This window comes from Stegostoma tigrinum, chromosome 9, assembly GCF_030684315.1.
Source record: "Stegostoma tigrinum isolate sSteTig4 chromosome 9, sSteTig4.hap1, whole genome shotgun sequence".
Taxonomy (NCBI): domain Eukaryota; kingdom Metazoa; phylum Chordata; class Chondrichthyes; order Orectolobiformes; family Stegostomatidae; genus Stegostoma; species Stegostoma tigrinum.
In genome coordinates, this window is record NC_081362.1 from 68754255 (window position 1) to 68777047 (window position 22793).

The window sequence follows — 22793 nt, forward strand, 5'->3', positions numbered from 1 at the left end:
ACCCTGGGGGTGTTGGTCCTTTGAATCGTGGCATGCAGCACTAATTAACCCATGCTATCCGGTGCGGTGGAGATCATGCTGTCTGATGGTACACTGCTGCCTTATGAACCTTGTACACCAAGTTCCCTCACTCTCATCCTGGCTCCCCATGTTCCATCCATCTAGAGTAAGTCAAGGAGAAAGAAGGGCAGAGCCACTGCAGTTGTTTAGGTTAAGGTCTGCAAGTAGGTAGTCGTAAGGAATGGACCATGAATGGATGGCTGGCAGAACAAGGGGAAAGTAATAGGGATCAAACCTTTATTCAGTTTATGACCACAGGATCCTTTTTTTTCATTTAATTCATTTGTGGATCTTTCATTGAACAATAGTGCACTCAAAATTATCAAATTTGTGATTTTAATATGTTCCTTTAGTTTTGATGAACATTAAAATATTATTTTATTCTAAGATATTTTTCCTTAGGCATTGGATGTAAACATCATTGGCTCTGTCAGCGTTTATTGCACATCCCTAATTGCCCAAAGGACAGTTAAGAATCAACCACACAGCTGTAGGTCTGAAGTCACGTATAGGCCAGACCATTGGAGGATGGCAAAATTTCCTTTCCTGAAGGGAATGGCGAAACAAGATGGGTTCTTCCCCGCCCCCATCAATCAACAATGATTTCATGCACATCAATAGGGTCCAGATTTCCTTTTTGTATTGAATTGCAAATTCCATGCGCTGTGGCAAGGTTCAAACCCAGGTCTGTAGAAGATCAGCTGCATCTCTGATTTAACAGTCAAGTGAGAATACCACGAGGCCATTGCCTCACCAGTGATTGATTAGAAACATTTCTTATACAGGAAATGAACTTCTGACCCCAAAGGTACATTGAGAAAACCACCAAATGTAGCTGACTGAATTGCTACTTCTGGTTTCTCACCTTCCAGGTGGCAGACTTGAGGTTGACAGTTCTTCCGCGGTTTGTCACAGTACATTTCATTCTCATGAAGAAGTCACGTTCTGTGTTCATATCTCTGTGTTTCTTTCCAAAGCCTGGGGTTGGAGACAAATAACAACAATTATCCATTGCAGTATTTATTTTCAACGTTACTCCAAGCTTCTCTTCACATTACTTCTCATTGAGTCATAGTCACAGAGTCACACAGCATGGCTACAGACCCTTCGGTCCAACTAGTCGACGCTGACCATGTTCCCAAACAAAACTAGTCCCAACTGCTCGCTTTTGGCCCATATCCCTCCAAATCTTTCCTATTCTTGCACTTATCCGAATGTGTTTTAAATGTTGTAATCATACCTGCATCCACCACTTCCACTGGCAGTTCATTACGCACTCTCTTTGTAAAAAAAACACAAAGTTGGACTGGAAAAGCACAGCAAGTCTGGCAGCATAAGGTTTACTGGGCCTGAAACGTTAACTCTGTTTTTTGCTTCACAGATGCTGCCAGACCTGCTGAGCTTTTCCAGCAACTTTGTTTTTCTTCCTGATTCACAGCATCCACAGTTCTTTCAGTCTTTGGAAAAAAAATTCTTCTCATGTCCTTTTTAAACTCTTTCTCCTCTTACCTTAAAAATGTGTGCCCTAGTTTTGAACTCACCCATGCTAAGGAAAAAAATCTTTGCTATTCACCAGATCTATGCGCTTCATGATTTTATAAAGTTTTGTAAGGTCATCACTCAACGTTCCGCGCCCCAGTGAAAAAAATCTCAGCCTATCCAGCTTCTCTTATAGCTCAAACATTCCAGTCCTGGCAAATCTTTTCTGAACTCTCTCCAGCTTAATTTTAATAGGGTGACCAGATCTTCATATTGCGCTCAAGAGGAAGCCTCACCAACATCCTGTACACCTCAACATAGAACTCCTACAGTGTGGAAGCAGGTCATTTGGCCCATCAAGTCCATGCTGACCCACTGAACAGCACCCCACTTTGACACACCTCCAACCCTATCCCATAACAATGCATTTTTCATGGCTAATCCACCTAGCCTGCACATCCCTGGATACTATAGGCAATTTGCATGGCCATTTGACCTAGCCTACACTTCTTTGGACTGTGGGAGGAAGCTGAAGCACCCAGAGGAAACTCCACACAGACAGACACCCGAGAGTGGTATCAAATGCAGCTCCCAGGTACTGTGAGGCAGCAGTGCTAAGCACTGAGCCACCAAGCTGCCCCAACGTGATATCCCAATTCCTACACTCAAAGGTCCAAACAATGAAGGCAGACATGCTAAATGTCTTCTTAACTACCCCGTATACCAGTGACGCAAATTTCTAAGAATTATGTACCTGAACCTCTAGGTGTGTCTCTTCTACAAGACTGTCCAGGGCCCTACCATTAATTGTATAAGTCCTGCCCTTATTTGTTTTACCAAAACATACTACCTCACATTTATCCAAATTAAACTTAATCTGCCACTTCTTAGCCCATCATCACAATTGATCAAGACCTCTTTGTAATCAATAATCTTCACAATCCACTAGATCACCAACTTTGGTGTAATCTGCAAACTTACTAATGATGCCTCTGATATTCTCATCAGAATCATATATGTAAATGACAAACAAAAGTGGATCCAGTGCAGATCCCTGTGGAACAGCGCTGGTCACAAACCTCCAGTCCAAGTAACAACCCTCCACCATCACTCTCTGTCTCCTATCATTAAGCCAAGTTTGTATCCAATTGGCAAGCTCACCCTGAATCCCATGTGATCTAACTTTACTAATTAGTATACCATACAGAACCTTGTCAAAGGCTTTACTAAAGTCCAAATAAACAATCTGCACTGCTCTGTCCTCATCAACGTTGTGCTTACTTTCTCAAAAAACTCATTCAAATTTGAGAGTCAAGTTTTCCTTGCACAAAATGACACTGGCTATCCTGAATCATTTCTTGCCTCTCCAAATGCAAGTAAATCCTATCTTTCCGAATCACCTCCAACAACTTACCCATCACTGATATCAGGCTCACAGGCAGTACACAGACTTCTCCTTACAGCCTGTCTTAAATAAGGGCAAAACATTAGCCACCCTCCAATCCTCCGGCATCTTGCCCATGGTTATAGATGATACAAATATTTCTGGTGGCAACCCTGTGATTTTCTGCCTAACTTCCCACAATGTCCTGGGATACACTAGATCAGGTCCCAGAGATTTTCCCTCATTTTCCCAACCTTCTCCCTCCCAAAAATGTTAACAGCTCAAATGTTGATAATAAAATTTATTGAGGTTTTAAATTCAAGTTAATCGGCCAGTTAGACTGTGCAGGTTGTGGCTTTCTAATAATAAACTTCATCTGTGATTTAAGCCATTGAGCACAGTTTCCTGCCAGATGGCCTACTTTAGCTGTGATTCTGGGCCTCTCTGGAGCAGATAATGCAATCAGGGCTCAATTGTACCAGGCTCACCGGCCTCTCCCTGAATACTTGTCTCTGCACTCACTGAGCTGACCTCACACTTCAACAGGAGCTTGGTTAACAATGTTCCATTGGTTGGAGAATGAGGTTCTTGGAGCACCAGAGGTCAGGGGGCAGGTTATCAAGTGCCAGCACAATTTAAAGGAGAAAGTTCATAATTCCTTGAAGGTGGAGTGCAGGTAGACAGGATAGTGATTTTGGCATGGTTGCTTTTATTGGTCAGATCATTCAGTGTAGGAGTTGGGTGGTCACGTTGTGGCTTTACAGGACATTGGTTAGGCATTTTTGGAGTATTGTGTGCAATTCTGGTCTCCCTCTTATAGAAAAGATGTTGTGAAACTAGAAAAGGTTCAGAAAAGATTTACAAGGATGATGCCAGGGTTGGACGGTTTGAGTTACAGGGAGAAGTTGAATAGTCTGAAGCTATTTTCCCTTGAGTATCGGAGGCTGAAAGATGATCTTATAGAGTTTTATAAAATCATGAGGGCCATGGATAGCGTAAGTAGGCAAGGTCTTTTCCCTGGGGTGGTGGAGACCTAAACTACAGCATAGGTTTAAGGTGAGAGAGGAAAGATATTTAAGGGACAAAGGGGCAATTTTTTCACACAGAGCGGGGTGTCTGTATGGAATGAGCTGCCTGAGGAAATGGTGGAGGCTGGTACAATTACAGCATTTAAAAGGCATCTGCATGGGTATATGAAAAGGAAGGGTTTAGAGGGGTAAGGGCAAAAATGCTGGCAAATGGGACTAGATTTATACAGAAATCCAGTCAGTATGAACGAGTTGGAGCAAAGGGTCTGATTCCATGCTGTACAGCTCTATGACTCTAAGAGGCTGAAACTTCAAAAATCATTGGAGGCTACTCGTAGAAATAGAACAAGCACCATTTGGAGATCCTGTGTGTTGGTGTTTCTTTAAGAGTTGCTGGAAAGAACAATTGATATTTATAGAGGTAAATCAAAAAGTATTGCCAATTTCGCCCCACATGGAAGTCATGGAGAAAATGAATACAATTTCATCTATAGCCAGAGCCTGGTATTAGATAAGGGAGAATTCACTGGACCATGATAATAAAATGTGAGGCTGGATGAACATAGCATGCCAAGCAGCATCTCAGGAGCACAAAAGCTGATGTTTCGGGCCTAGCCTTTGTGCTCCTGAGATGCTGCTTGGCCTGCTATGTTCATCCAGCCTCACATTTTATTATCTTGGAATTCTCCAGCATCTGCAGTTCCCATTATCTCTCATTTACTGGACCAGGCAAGATTAAGAAATCAAACTGCTAGTATTTTGTATAAATCAACTGTTATTTCAAATGCAGTGCAAAATTGTCTTATGTAAGCATGATGCACCTTCAGTCAAGGACAATGCCAAAACTTTCTGTATGTTTCTGTCTACTTTCCAATTGTACATACATGCTATGTTTCACCACATATTCAGTAGATACTAGGGGGTGCAATTAAAGATTTGCAGCTGTATGAAATACAAAGCACAAATGAGGAGTAAGTGTGGGTGGAGTTGGCAGATGATGTAATCTGTTTTCCTCAAGTCCAGCACAAGGGCACTGAGTTTAGGTCAGTCTCCCATGTAGATTTGTGCAATATGTCATCCCTTTATAGAGTAGCAACCTCTTCTGTTCACCAGTTAAGTAATGCTCAGGGTTGGAGCCACATATGATATTACAAGTGCAATCAATGTCCTCTGCTTGAGGAGGTATTGGAGGATTTTTTTGTTATTGATTCTGTCCAAACAAATACTGATTGTGATACAAAAGGGATTTGTTTGACATAGTCTGCCCTAGAGATTGTGAGGGATGACAGAGATCTCTTGGGATTTCCTAGTGTTATCCTTCTCTATCGAATTTAAAAGCAGTTATTGTCTTAACAGTTAATCTAACACCGCCTTGTGAAAAGAATGTTTTCCAAGTCTCAATGCAGAGTGTGCAAAAATTTCTGATGGCATCCTTCCTGGGTACAAAAGTGATCTCCACAATGGCACTGAACCAAAAATCCAGAAGTCCTGCTCCGGGATCTAGCACACTGGAATGAGAATGAGGTCATGGTGTTGTTTTCATAATTGCAGTTCATGGATGCAGCTGAACATGTAAAAGGCACTGTTTTCAAACTATGCTGTATAGTTTTGGTCTCCACCACCCCAGGGAAAGGACCTTGCCTACTTACCCTATCCATGGCCCTCATGATTTTATAAAACTCTATAAGATCATCTTTCAGCTTCTGATACATAAGGGAAAACAGCTCCAGACTACTCAACCTCTCCCTGTAACTCAAGCCGTCCAACCCTGGCATCATCCTTGTAAATCTTTTTTGTTTTAGTATGTAAACCAGTTTTTGTTTGTGATATGTGATAACAGCCTCTATCTTCCTTTAAAGGTTGCTACAAGTACAGAGTCCATCAGTTTGTCTGCCCGAGGGTATGAAGAGGTATTGGGCTTTCCCAAAAGGGAAGGAAACATAAACGTGTCTCTTAACAAGCTGTTCATAGACACAAACACAGGGTTGGAGAAAAGTGCCAATCACATGGGACACGATTGGTTGTTAACCCATGTGATACATAGTACATGGGGACAGTGGAACGTAAAACAGAAATTGTTATTATTTGAAAACAAATGATATGCTTACCACATTTTACAGTCAAATTTTCTCTGATCTCCTCATGGTCACAAGGATGGGTAAAATCAAAAATGCTGTGTCCAGTCAACTCCACCTGTTAGAAACAACCTCTGAGTTTAGTTGTGCTGAACAAACATTAAGAGTCACCATTGAAGATTATGTATAACATTCAAAACAAAAATGTAAGATGTAAAGCCCAAATTCAACCGCTATTCTAAATGCATTGTTCAATTGAGTTTTGTTAGCTGGGAACTCACCTGTGTAAGGCCCATGTACTTGCTAATATTTTCTGATAGGAAAATGATGTCTCCATCCTGCGTGACCATCATGATAAATCCTTCCAAAGCTTTAAGATACAAAGCATCCATTTGTTTTTCAGTTTCAGTTTCAGTCTCAGGCCCTCCTGTAATACATAACAACACTCTGTACGTTAAACCACTGATGCATTCATTTCTGTATCTTATACTCTTCAAGGTACATAGCTGCAATGGTGATAAAACAAACATTTTCCACAATTTGAAATTGATTTCAAAGATTGGAGAAATGATAACAACCTACCAATCACTACTGTGGAAATTGGATTCATTAATTAAGTGCTGAAAATATCACAAGTAAAGTGAAATCTTGAGTTTTGCACCACAAATGCTGGAGTTGGAGTTCCATTTACTCAGTATGGGAATGATTGGCCCAGTGATTTGTAGGCTGTCTTGCTGGTCTAACATCATGACATGCCTGAGCCTTTAGTGCCTGTAGTGTTCAGTCATTTAGTTCCTTGTATTGGAACGCTTTCTTCATGCTTGCCTTAGTCCTTTTCCAATGGATGCTGAAGACTGCAGTTGCTGTTCACTATAACCTCCCGATGGGACATTTGCAATTAGCAGGCTGCTCCTCATCTCCACTTTACTCATTGCTGCTTCTTCCAACAGGATGTTGAGGCTACCTTCACTGAAGAGAGCTGTTCCTGGGTTCCTGGCATTCTCCTTTACATACTGCCTAACAACAGACTGCCTTCGTCGAACAAAAAAAACACGGTACCTTGTTTTAGGTAGACAGTCCTTTATCAGCGACTGCATTGCATATTTACCAATGCAATTTCACGTTAAATAGCACTGATTCATGTCCTGCTATATCTAGCAGTCACAGGAACACCATGCAGCTGAATCAAGGAATGCTATCATAATAAAAGTGATGCAAAGAATGCTACTTAATTTTCATTTCTGATTAGAGAATTGACCTTGTGTTTTGTATTTATCTGTCATGCCACATGCTTCAAACCAAATAAAACAAACTTAACAAAAGAAAGCAGACTGGGCATTCTGTGCTGAATTCTTCTGACAAGGGAATCAGATATTTACAAATGACATAGATTGCCTTCAGGATTTCACAAGTCATATTGTGAACACAATTTACTTAATTTAACCACTAGCCCACAAAGTGTAGACTGAATGCTATCTCCAAAAAAAATCATTCAAAATTACATACAGTTCTGTAGTGGCAGTCAAACATCACATCCAAGCTCTATGTCTTAAATACTTTGGCAGCAATGGCATGGGACATCCATAAATTCCCGCCTATATCACCAAGATAACAGTAAATGCTTCGTATTTGAAGTGGTTTCCTATTATACTTGAAGGAAAGCTTAAAAGTATGAGGAATTTGACCTCATAAATTGTTTCAGTCATTCACTTTCTCTTCAAATGGGCAGCTTATAGCATAGCAAGAGATGCTAGTGTTGAACTTGATTCCACAGATGTACTTTAAGATGTAGATGGTTAACAGATGTATTTTAACACAAAGCCAGTATCTTAATATTACAGGCATAAGCAATCTAAACATTGATCTGAATTCAATGTCTTTGTAAATAAATAGCTGACATTTATTTTGAATTCTGCCATCAAAGTTGTATCCTTAGCTGATCTTCACAACAATGCAAATGTGACATTTTGCAAAGTGCAGCTGAAAACAGATTATCTGGTCATTATCGCATCAATTGTTTATGCACAGATTGGTCATCATATTTCCTGCATTATAAATAATGACCATATTTCGAAAGTAAATAAATTTAAATACCTTGGGACAACCTGCAGTTGTTCAAAGTGGTATGTATTATGTATGACTCCTTCCATATCATCAAAGTGTGTGGGTTCTGGAGGGGCTGTGTGGTCTGGCTTGTGCAAGAGTAACCACCTTCTCACCAAATGAGGAGAGTCTTGTTGACTAAACAAAATGTTGTTTATTGCATCCCTGTAACTACATACAATTTAGAAGAGTAGGTTCTACATCAGCAAATTGGTTGCTGGGAGGACCCAGCTCTCAGTCTGTTATCTATGACATCCTGTTTTATTCGCACCAAGTCTTCATGACATCTCTGCAGTGAGAGGTATTTATTGTAATCCACTATTTATCTTTTCTGACCATTTCGACATCTCTCCACAAGCTATTTTCCTGATAACCATTACTGTAATATTGATAATGATTACTGTTGAAAGGGTTAATACTTGAATGAGTGCAATGAGCACCATCCAAAATCACGGGACACAAGTTAAAAATGAAGGGAGTGATAATGGGAACCGCAGATGCTGGAGAATCCAAGATAACAAAGTGTGGAGCTGGATGAACACAGCAGGCCAAGCAGCATCTTAGGAGCACAAAAGCTGACGTTTCGGGCCTAGACCCTTCATCAGAGAGATGATGAAGGGTCTAGGCCTGGAACGTCAGCTTTTGTGCTCCTGAGATGCTGCTTGGCCTGCTGTGTTCATCCAGCTTCACAGTTTGTTATCTTAAAAATGAAGGGATATCTCTAACGTCTCAGAGAAAAGTGAACCTTTAAACTTTCTACAACAAATGGCTGGGGAAGCTCAGAAACAAAGGCAGATATTGATAGATTTCTAATTACCGGGATTATGGAGATGGGATGGGTAAAGGCATTGAAATGTTCCACCAGCCATGATTGTATTGAATGGCTGGGCAGGTTTGATGAGCTGAAAGGCCTACTCCTGTTCTTACATTCCTAAGAATTTTGGCTCTAAGTTCAATCCAGAGTCGTTAAAATGGTATTGACAGAAGCTGATCAGTTGGCCTACATTACAGTGATACTGCCTGATGCCAAAACAAGCTGAAGATATCCTGCTTCTCAATAGTTTAAATCTTTATGACCTGTTGACTGTGCATAAGTCGTTTTTGTTTTGAATTCCAGGAGTGAGATGTGAAGATTCAGTACAATGCATTTCAGAGAGTGCCTTTGAAAGTTGTAATGAATTATGATGAGAATGAAAGATTACAATAATGCATTGTTTTTAAAAGCACATCCTTTCCCACCCACAGCTACCTTTTCAACAGGAATATCAAAAATAGCAAAGAAAAATATAAATACATTCACAGACAGAACTTTGCAACTTTGAAGAAAAGTGGAGATATTGGTACACGAGTTCTTTTACAAATTACTTGGTAGTTTGACACAGATCGTCTCTAGTTCAAACTAGTTTGCTGACATTTGCTGGGAGAACTTTGGTCAAAAGAATATTCCATAGAAAAAAAATTTCCTTACTATCTTAGATTTCATCCCTTTATCTTAAAGCTAGTACTGACTTGCCTTTAAAAAACTGATTATGAGAAAGTTCATTTACCAGTAGCTTGGTTCAGCTACCTGATACCAAAGACCCAAAAATTCACCCTAATGATAAGGGGCGCAGTTGCTCAAAATTGCTACTTTTATCACTCTAATATAAGATTGAAACTTTTGTTTCCTATCAATGTTCTCTTTTTTCTCTCCAGAATAACTCAAGTTCTTATGCCTGCCCACACTCAAAAGCAAGGGTATTCTCATCATGAGTACGAGCTTACTATAGACTTACATTACAATGTTCTCACACATCCACATCTTTATTTGTCTTCAACTGAATCTTCTCTTAAATATTTGGTTTAATTAAAAAAGTTTGGTGGATCAGATTTGCACAGAAAAATAATTCCAACTAAGGAAAAGTTTGCAACTATTCAGTTTGTACAGGGTCTCTCATTTGGGCTGCGAAGGAACTTGGAGAGGGAGGGGAAAGATCCAGTTGTGGTCCACATACGTACCAACGGCAAAAAGGGGAAAGATGTTCTGCTGAGGGAATTTGAGCAGCTAGGGCCTAAATTAGAAAGCAGTACCAAAAACATAATAATCTCTGGATTACAGTCTGAGCCACGAGAAAACTGCTGCTTCACAGCACCCGAGATCCAGGTTCAATTCCACCCACTGATGACTCTCTGTATGGAATTTGCATTCTCCTGTATCAGTGTGGGTTTTCTCTAGGTGCTCCATACTCTCCCACAGGATTGGGAAGCCTTTAAAAATGAGCAGAGGATAATGAAAAAAGCAACAAGTGGGAAGAAGATGAAATATGAGAGTACACTAGCTAGTAATATAAAAGAAGATTGCAAGAGATTTTTTTAGATATCTGAAAAGTAAGAGGGAGGCAAGAGTGGACATTGGACTGCTGGAGACTGAGGTTGGTGAAGGGTCATCAGACCCGAAACGTTAACTCTGATTTCTTCTTCACAGATGCTGCAGGACTTGCTGAACTTTTCCAACAACTTCTGTTTTTGTTCCTGATTTATAGCATCTGCAGTTCTTTTGGGTTTTTTTCAGTATAGAACTTCAAGGGAGTTGGGGGACAGAGGTGAGTAAAGTGTTCATCAATAAGGAGGTGGTGCTGGGGATGCTGAAAAGTCTGAAGCCAGATAAATCACCCAGGCCTGATGGACTACACCCCAGAGTTCTGAAAGAGGATAACTAAGAAGATTGTAGAGGCATTGGTGGTGATCAGAAGTCATTGGAGTCAGGGATGGTCCCAGAGGACTGTGAAATGATAACTAACAACCCTGTTTAAGAAGGAAGGGAGGCAGAAGACAGGAAACTATTCAGTCAGTTAGGCTGACATTAGTTATTGCTAAGAATTTAGAGTCCATTATTAAGGGTGGGATTGTGGTGTACTTGGAGGTACATGGTAAAACAGGTTGAGTCAGTACAGATTAATCAAGGGGAGGACATGCCTGACACATCTGTTAGAATTCTTTGAGGAGGTAATGAGCAAGTTAGACAAAGGAGAGACAGTGGATAGAATCTATTTCAATTTCCAGAAGGCCGTTGACAATGTGCCATACCAGAATGCTGTTAAATGTATGAGCCAATGGTGGGAATTAGGGGAATTAGCATTATCTGTGATATCAAATAACAGAAATAAACTAGTGTCGTGAAAGGGAGTTCAAAAGATTTTTTAAAGAACAGTTGACTCTCCAGTGCCTGTCTCGCTTAGTGTGGCAACTTTATACAAAATACAGTACTCTTCTAGCTTCCACAAAAGTGTTTTTTTATCAAGTCTCCTACTTTGTTATTCAAATTCTCCTCTGACCTCACCAATGGAGAGATGCTTTGTGGGTCCTGGACCAACTTCATAGCAAATAGCAAGCTCAAGCCTTTGAACCTGTGTGAAACTGTTGAATCTGAGTGAGCTGTCACTGGCTGGAAATTTATAGCAAATGCATTTCAAGAAGTGTAGAAGACAAGCAATGATATCATAGAATAATAATAGTCAGAATGAATGGGAAAAGTGCAAACAATTTGCCTTTTATTGAATATAACTTTTTGTTAATTCTACTGAGTCATTTTCCCTAATATTTTACACCCACAACATTCTGTCAATTTTGACTTTGTGTGAAAATGACTGTATAAAATAATTTTAGACAGTTGAATGTCCTATTTAATGGAGCAAAGGAAGCAAGCTCCATAGAGAACACTCTTGGTAGCTTGTTAGGGGAAACAGAAATATTTTGGTCTTAAAGGTGCATTGAAACTTTCATACAGTTATGTATAATTACCTTCCTTTAAAAATAGCAGCTATAAACAAACTTTGATTAATTGTCTGCACAGGATGTACGTGGTACTGAGATTTTAGGGAACTTTTCTATGGATGTCCCCCTCCTCCTCCACCAGTTTCCTTTTATGTCAAACTCTCGAGACACAATATGTTGTACAACAATTACTTATTATTAATACATCCTTCTTTGGGATAATCTAAACACATTAAAGTTTTAAGCAAAACTGTTTTTATTATGCAGTTTACTGTCATAATGGTCTTTTATTAAAAATTAATTTTCAGGATGTGGGCATTATTAACAAAGCCTGTATCAGTTCCCCATGTATCAGTGCCCCAGGAAAATGATTCTGCTTGAACACTATAATACACAAAGTGAAGGTGAACCTACAGTTCTGTCATTCTCAAGAGTTCTAGAATTTGACTGAAGAAATAATGGCCATTGAAATCACGAAGCAATGTAACTGGGAGAGGTCAAGTTGAAAAGTAGGTTGTTGCCTTTTTCTCTTCTCACATTGCGTGTCCCATGGTCAAGCTCACAGTTCTGGCAATCAGGACTCAGTCAGAAGTGATGTCATTCTTGCTGTTGGAGATTGAAAATGCCCAGCCAGAGTACACTTTAAACCTTTGACATCTTTGGCTCAGTGGTTAGCACTGCAGCCTCACAGCACCAGGGACCTGAGTTCGATTCCAGCCTCGGGTGACTATCTGTGTGGAGTTTGCACATTCTCCCCGTGTCTGCGTGGGTTTCCTCCGGGTGCTCTGGTTTCCTCCCACAGTCCAAAGATGTGCAGGCTAGGTGGATTGGCCATGCTAAATTGCCCATAGTGTTCAGGGGTGTGTGGGTTATAGGGGAATGGGTCTGGGTGGGATGCTTCAAGGGGCAGTGTGGACTTGTTGGGCCAAAGGACCCGTTTCCACACTGTAGGGAATCTAATCCTCAGTGCTTCCTCCAAGTTCTGGTCAACATGGAGGACTGACTCTGCATTTGAAGGAGGGTGCGAAGTGATAAATCAGCAGTAACTTTCTTTGCACATATTTGATCTGATGCAATGTGGCTTTACAAAGAGTCAATGCTGTAAACTCCCAGAAACACTCCTCTTTACTGTGATGCTTTCTCTGATAGATCTACCCTGCCATTTACAAAGGAGGTACCCAGAGATGGCATGGGAGTTTTTAATTGTGCTTTTATTTTATGGGTGTGTGGAATAACTGGATAGGCTATATTTACTGTCCATCCTTAATTGCTCTTGAGAAGTTGGTGGTGGGCTGCCTACTTGACCTGCAGCCCATTGGGGTAGGGGATGGGATAGGTACCACCTACATTGCCATTAGGAAGGGAGTTCCAGAATCTTGACCCAGCAACAGTGAAGGATTGACGATGTAGTTCCAAATCAGGAGAGAGGAACTTCTAGGTGCTGCACTCATCCAGCCAAGTGGAGAACATTCCAACAAATGCTTAACTTGTGCCTTGTAGATGGTGGACAGTCTTAGGGTCAGCATTCAAGTTAATTGTCATCTGCCAAGAATTCCTAGCTCCTTACGTGCACTTGCAGCTACAAGATTTATATGGTTAATCCATGCCAGATAGCAAGAATGTAGAACTGGCAATGCCATTAAATGGCAAGGAAAGATTGCTAGATTCTCTTGTGTTGGAGTTGGTCATTGGCTGGCACAAATATTACTTTGTACCTATTATTAGGATATGAATATTGTTCGGCTCATTCGGCAAAAAGATATGGATTATAGTCAGTTCCTGAGGAGTCGCAAATGGTGCCAAACACTAGACAATCATTCCCATTCATTCCCACTCCTAAACTTATGATGGAGGGATGGTCATTGACAAAACTGCTAAAGATTGTTGGGAACAAAAACAGAAATTGCTGCTAAAGCTCAGCCGGCCTGGCAGCATCTTGTGGAGAGAAATCAGAGATAATGTTTAAGGTCGAAGGACCCTTCCTCAGAACTTCTAAGGAAAGGTCACTCAACCTGAAATGTTAACCCTGATTTCTCTCCACACGTGCTGTCAAAAACTGCTCAGCTTTTCCAGTCATTTCTGTTTCTGTTTCTGCTTTACAGCATCTGCAGTTCTTTGGGTTTTTATTAAAGATGGTTGGGCCTAGGATACTACTCTGACGAACTCCTGGGGCAATGTTCCAGAACTGAGATAACTGACTATCAACAACCACAAACATCTTTTGTCATGGTAGCATGAATCCAACCAATGAACTCTGTTTGTCCTCTTGATTTCCATTGACCCCAATTTTCTCTTAAATGCTCCCTTAATGACAAGGACAGTGAGTCTTACCTCACCTCTTAAATTCAACTCTTTTGTTCAATTTTTGGACCAATGCTGTACTGAGGTCAGGAGCTGGATGTGCCTGAAACCCAAATGAGTATTAAAAAGTGGGTTTTTGATGTTATAATTGCTGCTTGATAGCATTGTCAGTGATACTTTACATCACGATAATTGCCTGGGTTGTGTTAGTCTGGTGTTGTCTAGAATGGTGGATAAAAGGCATGATTTTGTGAACACCCCTTTATGTCAGACTGTTGCTTGACTAGTCTATGACACAGCTTCATGCATGTCCCCATGTTAGTGAGGCTTGCAGGGCCGTGTATATCTTTGTGCTGTCTGATGCCAAGATTGTTGTTGGAAAACTTGCCTAGTTTTATTAATATTGTTTCAGTCAGGGTTTAATGTAATCAAGTGACTTGCTAGGCCATTTCAGAGCACGGTTAAAGGTAACTAGCTTACTGTGGGTTTAGTGTCACATACAGGTCAGCTCAGTTAAAGATGATCAGGTAAGGTGGGTGGCAGATTTCTTTCCCCGAAGGACATCAATGAAACAAACAGATTTTACCACAAGCCAATAATTTTGCAGAAACTATTGCTACGATTATGTTTTTAAAAAATAATTAACTCAAGTTTAGCAGCTTTGATGGGTGTTTTACAAATGCTTCTTGAATATTTGTCTCAAACCTCTAGATTATTCATTCAGTAAAAATCCTCTTTATTGCTATACCTCTTATCTGGCTGAACATTGTACAGTCGTGTCAAACAGCTCTGCACCAACATTGTAATGGTGGAATGTCATTGATAAAACAGCTAAATTATTATTTCATCAAAAGACAAGGATCTATGTAAAGTGTACAAATCAAGATAAACAGGAATAGCAAACTGGGATATAGTAAGGACTGCAAATGCTGGAAGCCAGAATCAATAAACATGAAGCTGGACAAACACAGCAGTTAGGACAGCATCAGAGGATCATACAAGTTAACATAGTGAGCCAAAATCCTTCATCAAGAATAACGAGCATTCAATTCAAAAGTTTACGAATAAATACCATTTCTGTTTCACCATTTTTTATTTTTCCTTCACTATGTACCATTCTGACTTCAGTGCTAATCATGTCCTAGGTTTCTAAACATGCTGTTTTGAATTGGATTTCAGGAAATGCAGAAGACCTGAACAAGGTCTTTCTCTTGGGCTGTGCTTTTTATTGAACTTCTAGGTTTGAGATTGGGAGTTGCAAAAAGTGGTTCACATTTAGCAACTTTTTTTTTAAATGTTGATCACTGTAAACCTGCACTTTTGCTAGCACAGCGGAGCACTATACTCAACCATGCTTAGGTATGTACAGAGATTTCTTAGATTAGCAAGTAAATTTTAATTGTCTTGAAGGCATGAGAGATCTTGCCTTTTTTAAAAAAAAATAGAAATGTTCATTTTGCAAAGCTTTCAGAACAGCAAATTATTGCATTCCACCATTTTGGGAATAACACATAAATAGTATTAGCAACCATAAATTCTCCTTCATTGTTCTGACTATAAATACATCTGAGTTGGACTAAAACTTGGACAAAAAGGGAAAGAGAAAGAATTATGGGAAATGTCAATAAAGAGAAGAAAAAGATAATTATAAACATTTTACATATTTCAATGTTGATTTGAAGTACTTTAGCAATATCTCTAGTGTTAAAACTGTCGCATTCTCAGTACTGTATTTATGTTGGGAAATACGCAGGACAGGAAAATCGACAAAATGCAGAAAGCATGTGTTCTATAGAGGGAAGGTCTAAGCACAACACAAACAATAGATTTCATGAATGTCTCACACCGTACCACCATGCTAGGTATGCCATTATGTTCCCTTACAGTGCTGAAAAAACAAGAGTCTTCTATTTACGTTTTTCTCTTGTATTAATGAGGACAGACACAAAAATGACAAATTGCAAAGGAAGCCACAGTTTAATGAGAAGAGGGTGCTGATTAGTTAACGATCTACCATTAATTGTTTGAGTCTTTGACAACAATAGGGAACTGTTGCCTCTCATGTTTTGCTTAATTTCGAGAAATAAGTGAGCTATGTTGTGAGGCTCACTGAGAATCTTAAACTGTTTGTTAATGTTACATTTGCACACTCAGGATAATTCAACAAGTGCTGCCAGAACTCTAGTCTCTTTTTCAGCTATATTCCTTATATTCCTACATTACTAAGTGTTGATCTCAAAAGACCTTTATGTCATATGCTCAAAATGTATATTTAGGCTGGTTCTACCACAATATACCCAGTCCCAAGGCTTACTTACAGTGAACCATGAGCCAACTGTGTTAATTGTACTCCAGTGCCCTCCCATTCGACTCTGAGCTGCATTGATTCTGCATTTATACTTCCAGGCAATCTTGCCTGTGTATGATTTGTTTACTTTGCAGGAGAAAACACATATGAACAATACAGCCATTAGTGCCTTTGTTAAAATCAGAAAAGTGAAGAAAACATGATCACACAGTGGAGAAAATCTACATCACCTATTGGGGCAGTAAACTTGCGGAATGGGAAAGGGATAATGACTGCAACACAGTAACCCCAAATCTTCAACCAGTGGGCAGGACATCCAAATGGGAGCACAACATTGCAAACTGTGTCATGAGAACACTGTGAAAGAGTGACTGTTTGCTGAAAGGAGACAGTAGGAACTGCTAATGCTGGAGATGTTGTGATAACATGGTGTAGAGCTGGATGAACACAACGGGCCAGGCAGCTTCAGAGGAGCAGGAAAGCTGACGTTTTGGGTCTGGACCCTTCTTCAGAAAAGTAGGGTCCAGACCCTTTGCTGAATCCTTCCATTATGAATATTTTTATTATTTTCTGTACTCTAAATTATACCGTTTGAAGCACTTTTTAGAATGCTTGAGGACCAAAGAGTCATATTTGAACAAAACGGTGCTCTCTACAATATCAGCTAGGAATAAATTTTACAGTAAGTACTTGGCGCTGATTGTTGCAGAGTTGATCTACTTCCAGGCCAAATCAGCAGGGTGTTATTTTTAACTCTGTTTACATCAAGCTGGAGATAAAAATAGACAGCTTTCAATCAGTTTGGAAATGGAACAGCAAGACTCAAAGTGAAAGCCAGGTACTGAAGGTTTAATGAGTTCTGTAGCTACCATCACTAAATCTATTTTCCTCACTTAAGTGGATTCCAGGCTCAAGGGAAGAACCATTTCACAAGTGAGATTATTTTAAAATAGAAGATACTTTTTAACATAAAGGGTCAACTGTTTTTAATCCAATACAGTGGAATGTTCGGAGAAGGGTTTATCCCTGAAAATCCCCACATGATAATGGCCCTATCTACTAGATAAGGATGGTTGTGATGCAGAATCAAAGGGTTTCCATGTACAGAGGGAGAGAAAACTGGAGGAGCAGTCACCTCAAGCTGTCCTTACATATCTAATAGCAGCTACTTCCAAAGGTGTGGTGGCAGCTTGTCTGTCTGGGAAATAATTTGTAGAATATGGAGACGTAAAAAGTCCATGGAATAAATAAAACAGAAACAAAATCAATCTTTTGTACCAACATCATTCCATTCTAACTTCAACCTCACATGACAATTTTTATGTTTGATTTTATTAAACAATACAAATTTAATTATCATTTGCCAGTCCATTGTTTGTAGAAGGAAAGATATTTCAGTAAAAGAACAAAACTGCCAAACAAAACAGTTCTGCTAGATGGTCAAATGAATTTGATTATATTTGCAAAGCTTTTTTCATTGTACCTGTGTATTCAAGCAGAGTTATGCTGTGTACATATTTGACTTTGGCAGCGACATTCTGTTCTATCTTGCTGTGAAAAAACAATTGTTAACAGGAATAGAGTGTACAAACTTGCAAACACAAATATTCCTTTCCATTTATTTTTGCCATTTTTTAAAAACAAGTTTGGCTTTTTGATATCAGTTTGACATCAACTAAGAAGTGAATTTGAACAACTTACAACATTACTACATATGGCAATGCATGGGTATATAATCAGAAAGATGTACTGCTCTTTTTGTAATAGTTTAATACATCTGAATGTTTGAGAATGAATTCAGCATTTGATTGTGTTTCTTAATCCTAAAAGCTTTAAAAATAGTTTGAAAGAAATCCCATGAATGCCAGAAGATGCAAATATTGCTGAAAAGTATTCATTTTTTAAAGCTCTTTGCCATGTACTCATCAAGGCCATTTGCAGGAAATATCAATGTAAATGGCAATTTTTACTCCATATGAGTAGGGAATGTTGCTGCAGGGATCCTGACTAACGAAGGCATGCCGTTGAGAATATACAGTTAGGTGATGACTTCATTAAGTCATGATGCTTCGCTTCAGTTTCAAATAGACGGATGATCTGATTAGTCCAAGCATTGCCCAGTCAAACAAAAGGAGAAAAAATTGAGTTTCAACTCAAATAGCTGATTGCTATTCTCCAGTTGATTTCTCTGACCAATGCCTTGACTAAACACAGTGAATCTGTCAAGTTCAATTTAAACCAAATAAGGTAGTTAACTGTCAGTCATCATATAACTAGAGAATTCTTCATGGCATTGTCTTTACCAATCATCCATTTTACACATCTAGTATAAATGTTGTTTTCCCTTTGCATTGGTATTCTTGTAAATTGTCCCAATGAGTGCAAGATGAAAAGCAACAACAAATACACAGGTTCTGTATGTCCAAATGACTATTTTAATCTTTATTAATCCATTAGCATTTGAAATGCGATTGTTATATTTTCACACTTATTTATCATTGCTGAAATAGGGATCATTTAGATGAGAAGGAAATTATATAATTAGTCCAGAGAGAATAGGGTTAAACCACAAGAGACAGGAAATCAAAACAAAACAAAAAAGTCTTTACAAGAACCCTCTGCTTGAAACCTGTTAAGTCAATTCTTCTTCTTTTTCCAGTTACATCATGTACTTTCTGTGTGGAACATGGAAGTATTATTAAAAAACCATTGTTCCGTCTGATTTCCTGCGATACCAATCTCAATCTAGTCCTTAATTCAGGAGCAGCAGTTCCTCCCATTGAATTCTTTCTTTCCCTGCATTTTCAGAATACACAGGATTAACCAATCAGCATGGATTTGTTGCTAAACAAAGCAATCATCTTTTGTTTCCTGAAAACTTCCTGGGGAAAAGCAGTGATCAAATGTGAATCAGGCCTGAAAGTGTACAAGTACCAGGCTCAAGCTACAAATCCGTGCTGTTGTCATCCAGAACAGTAGTATGATGCCAGCCTCCCAACATTCAATGTGCATGTTTGTCTATTGAGAATTGCCATTTTATCACAAAATCAGCACAGAATGAGGACATTCATCTCATTGTGTCTATAACCCATTCTTCAAATAAGCATCACGACTCTGTTCCATAATCCTGCTATTTCCCTGTACCCTTGCATATTGGACGATGATTCAAATAGAAACAAATGTCCTCTTGAATGCCTCATTTGAACTTGTGTCCATCACATTTCCAGGTAGTGCATTCCAAACCTGAACCTCTTGATGTGTGAAGAAGTTCTTCCTCAATTGCATTTGCTTCCTCTATACACCTTAGATCCATGCCTTCTCATTCTTATTCCTTTTATAAATATGAACAGTTTCTCGCTATCTACTGTATCCAAAACTGACTGCTATCACATCTCACCTCTTCCCTCCAAGGTGAATTGTCTAAACCTCTCCACCTTATCCTCATCATTGAAGTTCTTCATCCCTTGAAACAATGTGTTCAATTTCTTCTGTACTTTCTCCAATGTGCTCACATCCTTCCTGTAATGTCACATGCAGTAATGTACATAATATTCCTGTGAAGTCTAACAAATGTCTTATACAAGTTCAACATCCCCTCCTTCCTAATCTGTGCTCCTATTAGTAAAACCCAGGATATCACAAACATTATTGACTGTTCTCTTCAACCTGTCTTGTCATTGTCTGTGCAAATATACAATCAGGTCCCTCTGCTCCTGCCCGTTCTTTAGAGTTGTAGCTCCTTGTGTCACATTGCCTGTTCATGTCTTTCCTATGAAAATACCTCACCTCATACTTGTCTGCACGCAACTTCATCTGCTACATATCTGCCCTGTCCGCTAAAATTTCTGTGTACTTTTAAAGTTTTACAATGCTCTCACGGTTTACAATGCTTCCAAATTTTGTATAATCCACAATCTTTGAAATTGCCCTCTGCACACCAAGATATAAATCAGGAAAAGTAAGGATCCCAGTGCCAATTCTTGGAGAACTCAACTACAAATCTTCAGTGGCCCAAAGAATCTATTGCTCATTATTCTGTTTCTTATCCCTCAGCCAATCTTGTATCCATGTTGCGTTTGCCCCTTTTTCCACAAGAAATAACTTCTCTCACAAGTTTGTTCTGTTGCACTGTATCAAGTACCTTCTGGAAGTCCATGTAAACACCACTTCGACAACATTACCTTCATCCATTCTGTTATCTCTTCAAAAGACTCCAGCAAGTTAGTTGAACATGATTTACCTTTAAGAAATCCACTCCTAATTAACGCAATTTTTTCCTGTGACTACTAACTCCATCCCAAATAATTGTTTCTGGAAGCTTCACCACCACTGTAAATAAACTGACAGATCTGTATACTTTAACTTGGTGTATACATCAGTCCTTCTCTTATGCTAAAAACATTCTCTACTTGCATATGAGTCACCATAAACTTTTCACTTCAGAAAAGCATGTTTATTTCCGAACACATGAGATCCAGCAGGTAGCACAAGTGAACTTGCCAAGATGTGTGGGAGATTTAGACAAGTTCACACAGAGTAGGTTGCATGTGGCAATGGGTCCTTTGGAAAACAAATTAAATACAGAGTTGGTTTCAAGCTAAAAGTTGTAACATTTGCTACCTCATTATATAGTTGTATTGCAGTGAGGGAATTCATTGGTAATGGAACAGTGGGAGAAGGGCCAATCCACCCTGAAGAAGGTCTTTGAGATCGAATGCAAACAGCAAACAGCCACTGGACTCATCTTGAAAAGTAAATGTTGTATCCTTGAAAAATCACCAGAATGATTACATTGTCATCAGCAATGCAAGGTGTAGTTGTGAACTTATATGTTCCAAATCAAACCTTGAATCCAGCAAAGATTTCAGAGCAACAGCTGCTTGGTTTGGCTGGAACAATAATATCAAGCATTATAAAAGGAAGCCAAGATTGCTCAGATACTACCAAAAGATCATGATGTCAATCTTGACAACTTCCAGCTATTCAAGATCAGACAGTGACCAAAACAAGAGTAACCCATTATGTCACATCAGCAACATGGATGAAATGCCCATGATTTTCAATATGCCCAGCAACCAAACTGAATTAAGATTCAAATACCGTTCTAGTGAAAATCCTAAGACGTGAGAAGAAAGGTCCATAGTAGTAACTGCCTGCATGAATCCAACAAAAATAAATTAAAGCCTATAGTATTTTTTATAGCTAAAGCAATGCCATAAATAAAGTTCCCTGTAATTATCTTTGTGCAGGAGTATGACAACAGTTGGGCAGATGACAATGGGGTGAAGCTATGAATTGATAATGTATGGAAAAGATATTCCATAGCCCAATCAAATTATACAGCCTATTAATGTCAAATATTTTCAGATCTGTCTTAAATCATGAGATCAAGCAGTGTTTGTGAAGGAACAACACTCAAATTGCAGTTTACCGTATTTCCCTAAATATTTCCTTGATGTAAATAACTACTACTTTCTTATTTATCTGAAAAATAAAAGGAGTCTTACAAGTGAACTCAACTGTCATTCATCCACAGAAAGTCTTTGCAACAAAATTTTTCAGAGCAACAATCCACAGTTTTCAATGAAATATGATCCTAATTAAGATCAATCCTTGTTCATAAGCCAAATTATGTATATTGCAAAACTCTGCTTATTAACCTGTCAATTGCCTATTTTTGCTTAACTTATGTCTGATTAAAACTGTTATTTTAGTTCACATAAGGTAAAATTCAATAGCTAGATATTGAAGTCCGTCATTGTGCCATGAGTTTCAGCATGGAACTGCTTGTTGGAATGTTTTGAAGAAACAGCTCCTTGAAGATAGAAAACATTACATGATAAGTTGCTTCTATCACTAAGACATGCCGGTTGGTGCCTATCTTCCAAGAGTCTTTTGATCAACATCTTTCCACAGTTAAGATCAGAAATGCATTGAACATTCAGTTAAACTTGAATTCACATCCTGCCACTTGATAGTCTAATAGCATGGAACTACAGCAAATGTCTGTGTCACTAATTTACCTTGAAATAGTGAAGGTAATGCAGCACCTGAAAATGCCTTTTCAATGAAACACATTCAATTTTTCCCAATCATCTTTTATTCCTGGAATATCATTTCTAGACAAATTCATGGAAATTGTCAATTAATATCCAGATACTTAAGATTCTTAAACAGCAACAGGTTTAACTGAACATGGTTGGACAACAAAATACACCATTAATGAAGAGTTACTTTTAAGTTAAAATACATATTACTTTGGTTATAATTTTTGTATTACATTGGAGAGCAACTGTTAGAAG

General features: G+C 39.0%; 1 protein-coding gene and 1 long non-coding RNA gene across 4 annotated transcripts in view; one reads left to right on the forward strand and one right to left on the reverse strand.

The window, feature by feature from the left end:
- Positions 1-7240, forward strand: part of LOC132210014 (uncharacterized) — a 145354-nt gene extending 138114 nt beyond the window's left edge. Inside the window, exon 3 of the long non-coding RNA XR_009446169.1 lies at positions 6977-7240. This is a non-coding gene — a long non-coding RNA (uncharacterized LOC132210014). The remainder of the gene's footprint in view (positions 1-6976) is intronic.
- epas1b (endothelial PAS domain protein 1b) overlaps positions 1-22793 on the reverse strand; it is a 118245-nt gene that overhangs the window by 30388 nt on the left and 65064 nt on the right. For all 3 annotated transcript variants that reach the window (XM_059648611.1, XM_059648610.1, XM_048535672.2), the window contains 3 exons: positions 6308-6453; positions 6060-6144; positions 926-1038 (listed from right to left, as the gene is read on the reverse strand). In XM_059648611.1, the coding sequence (XP_059504594.1) occupies positions 926-1038; positions 6060-6144; positions 6308-6453 (344 nt within the window). The remainder of the gene's footprint in view (positions 1-925; positions 1039-6059; positions 6145-6307; positions 6454-22793) is intronic.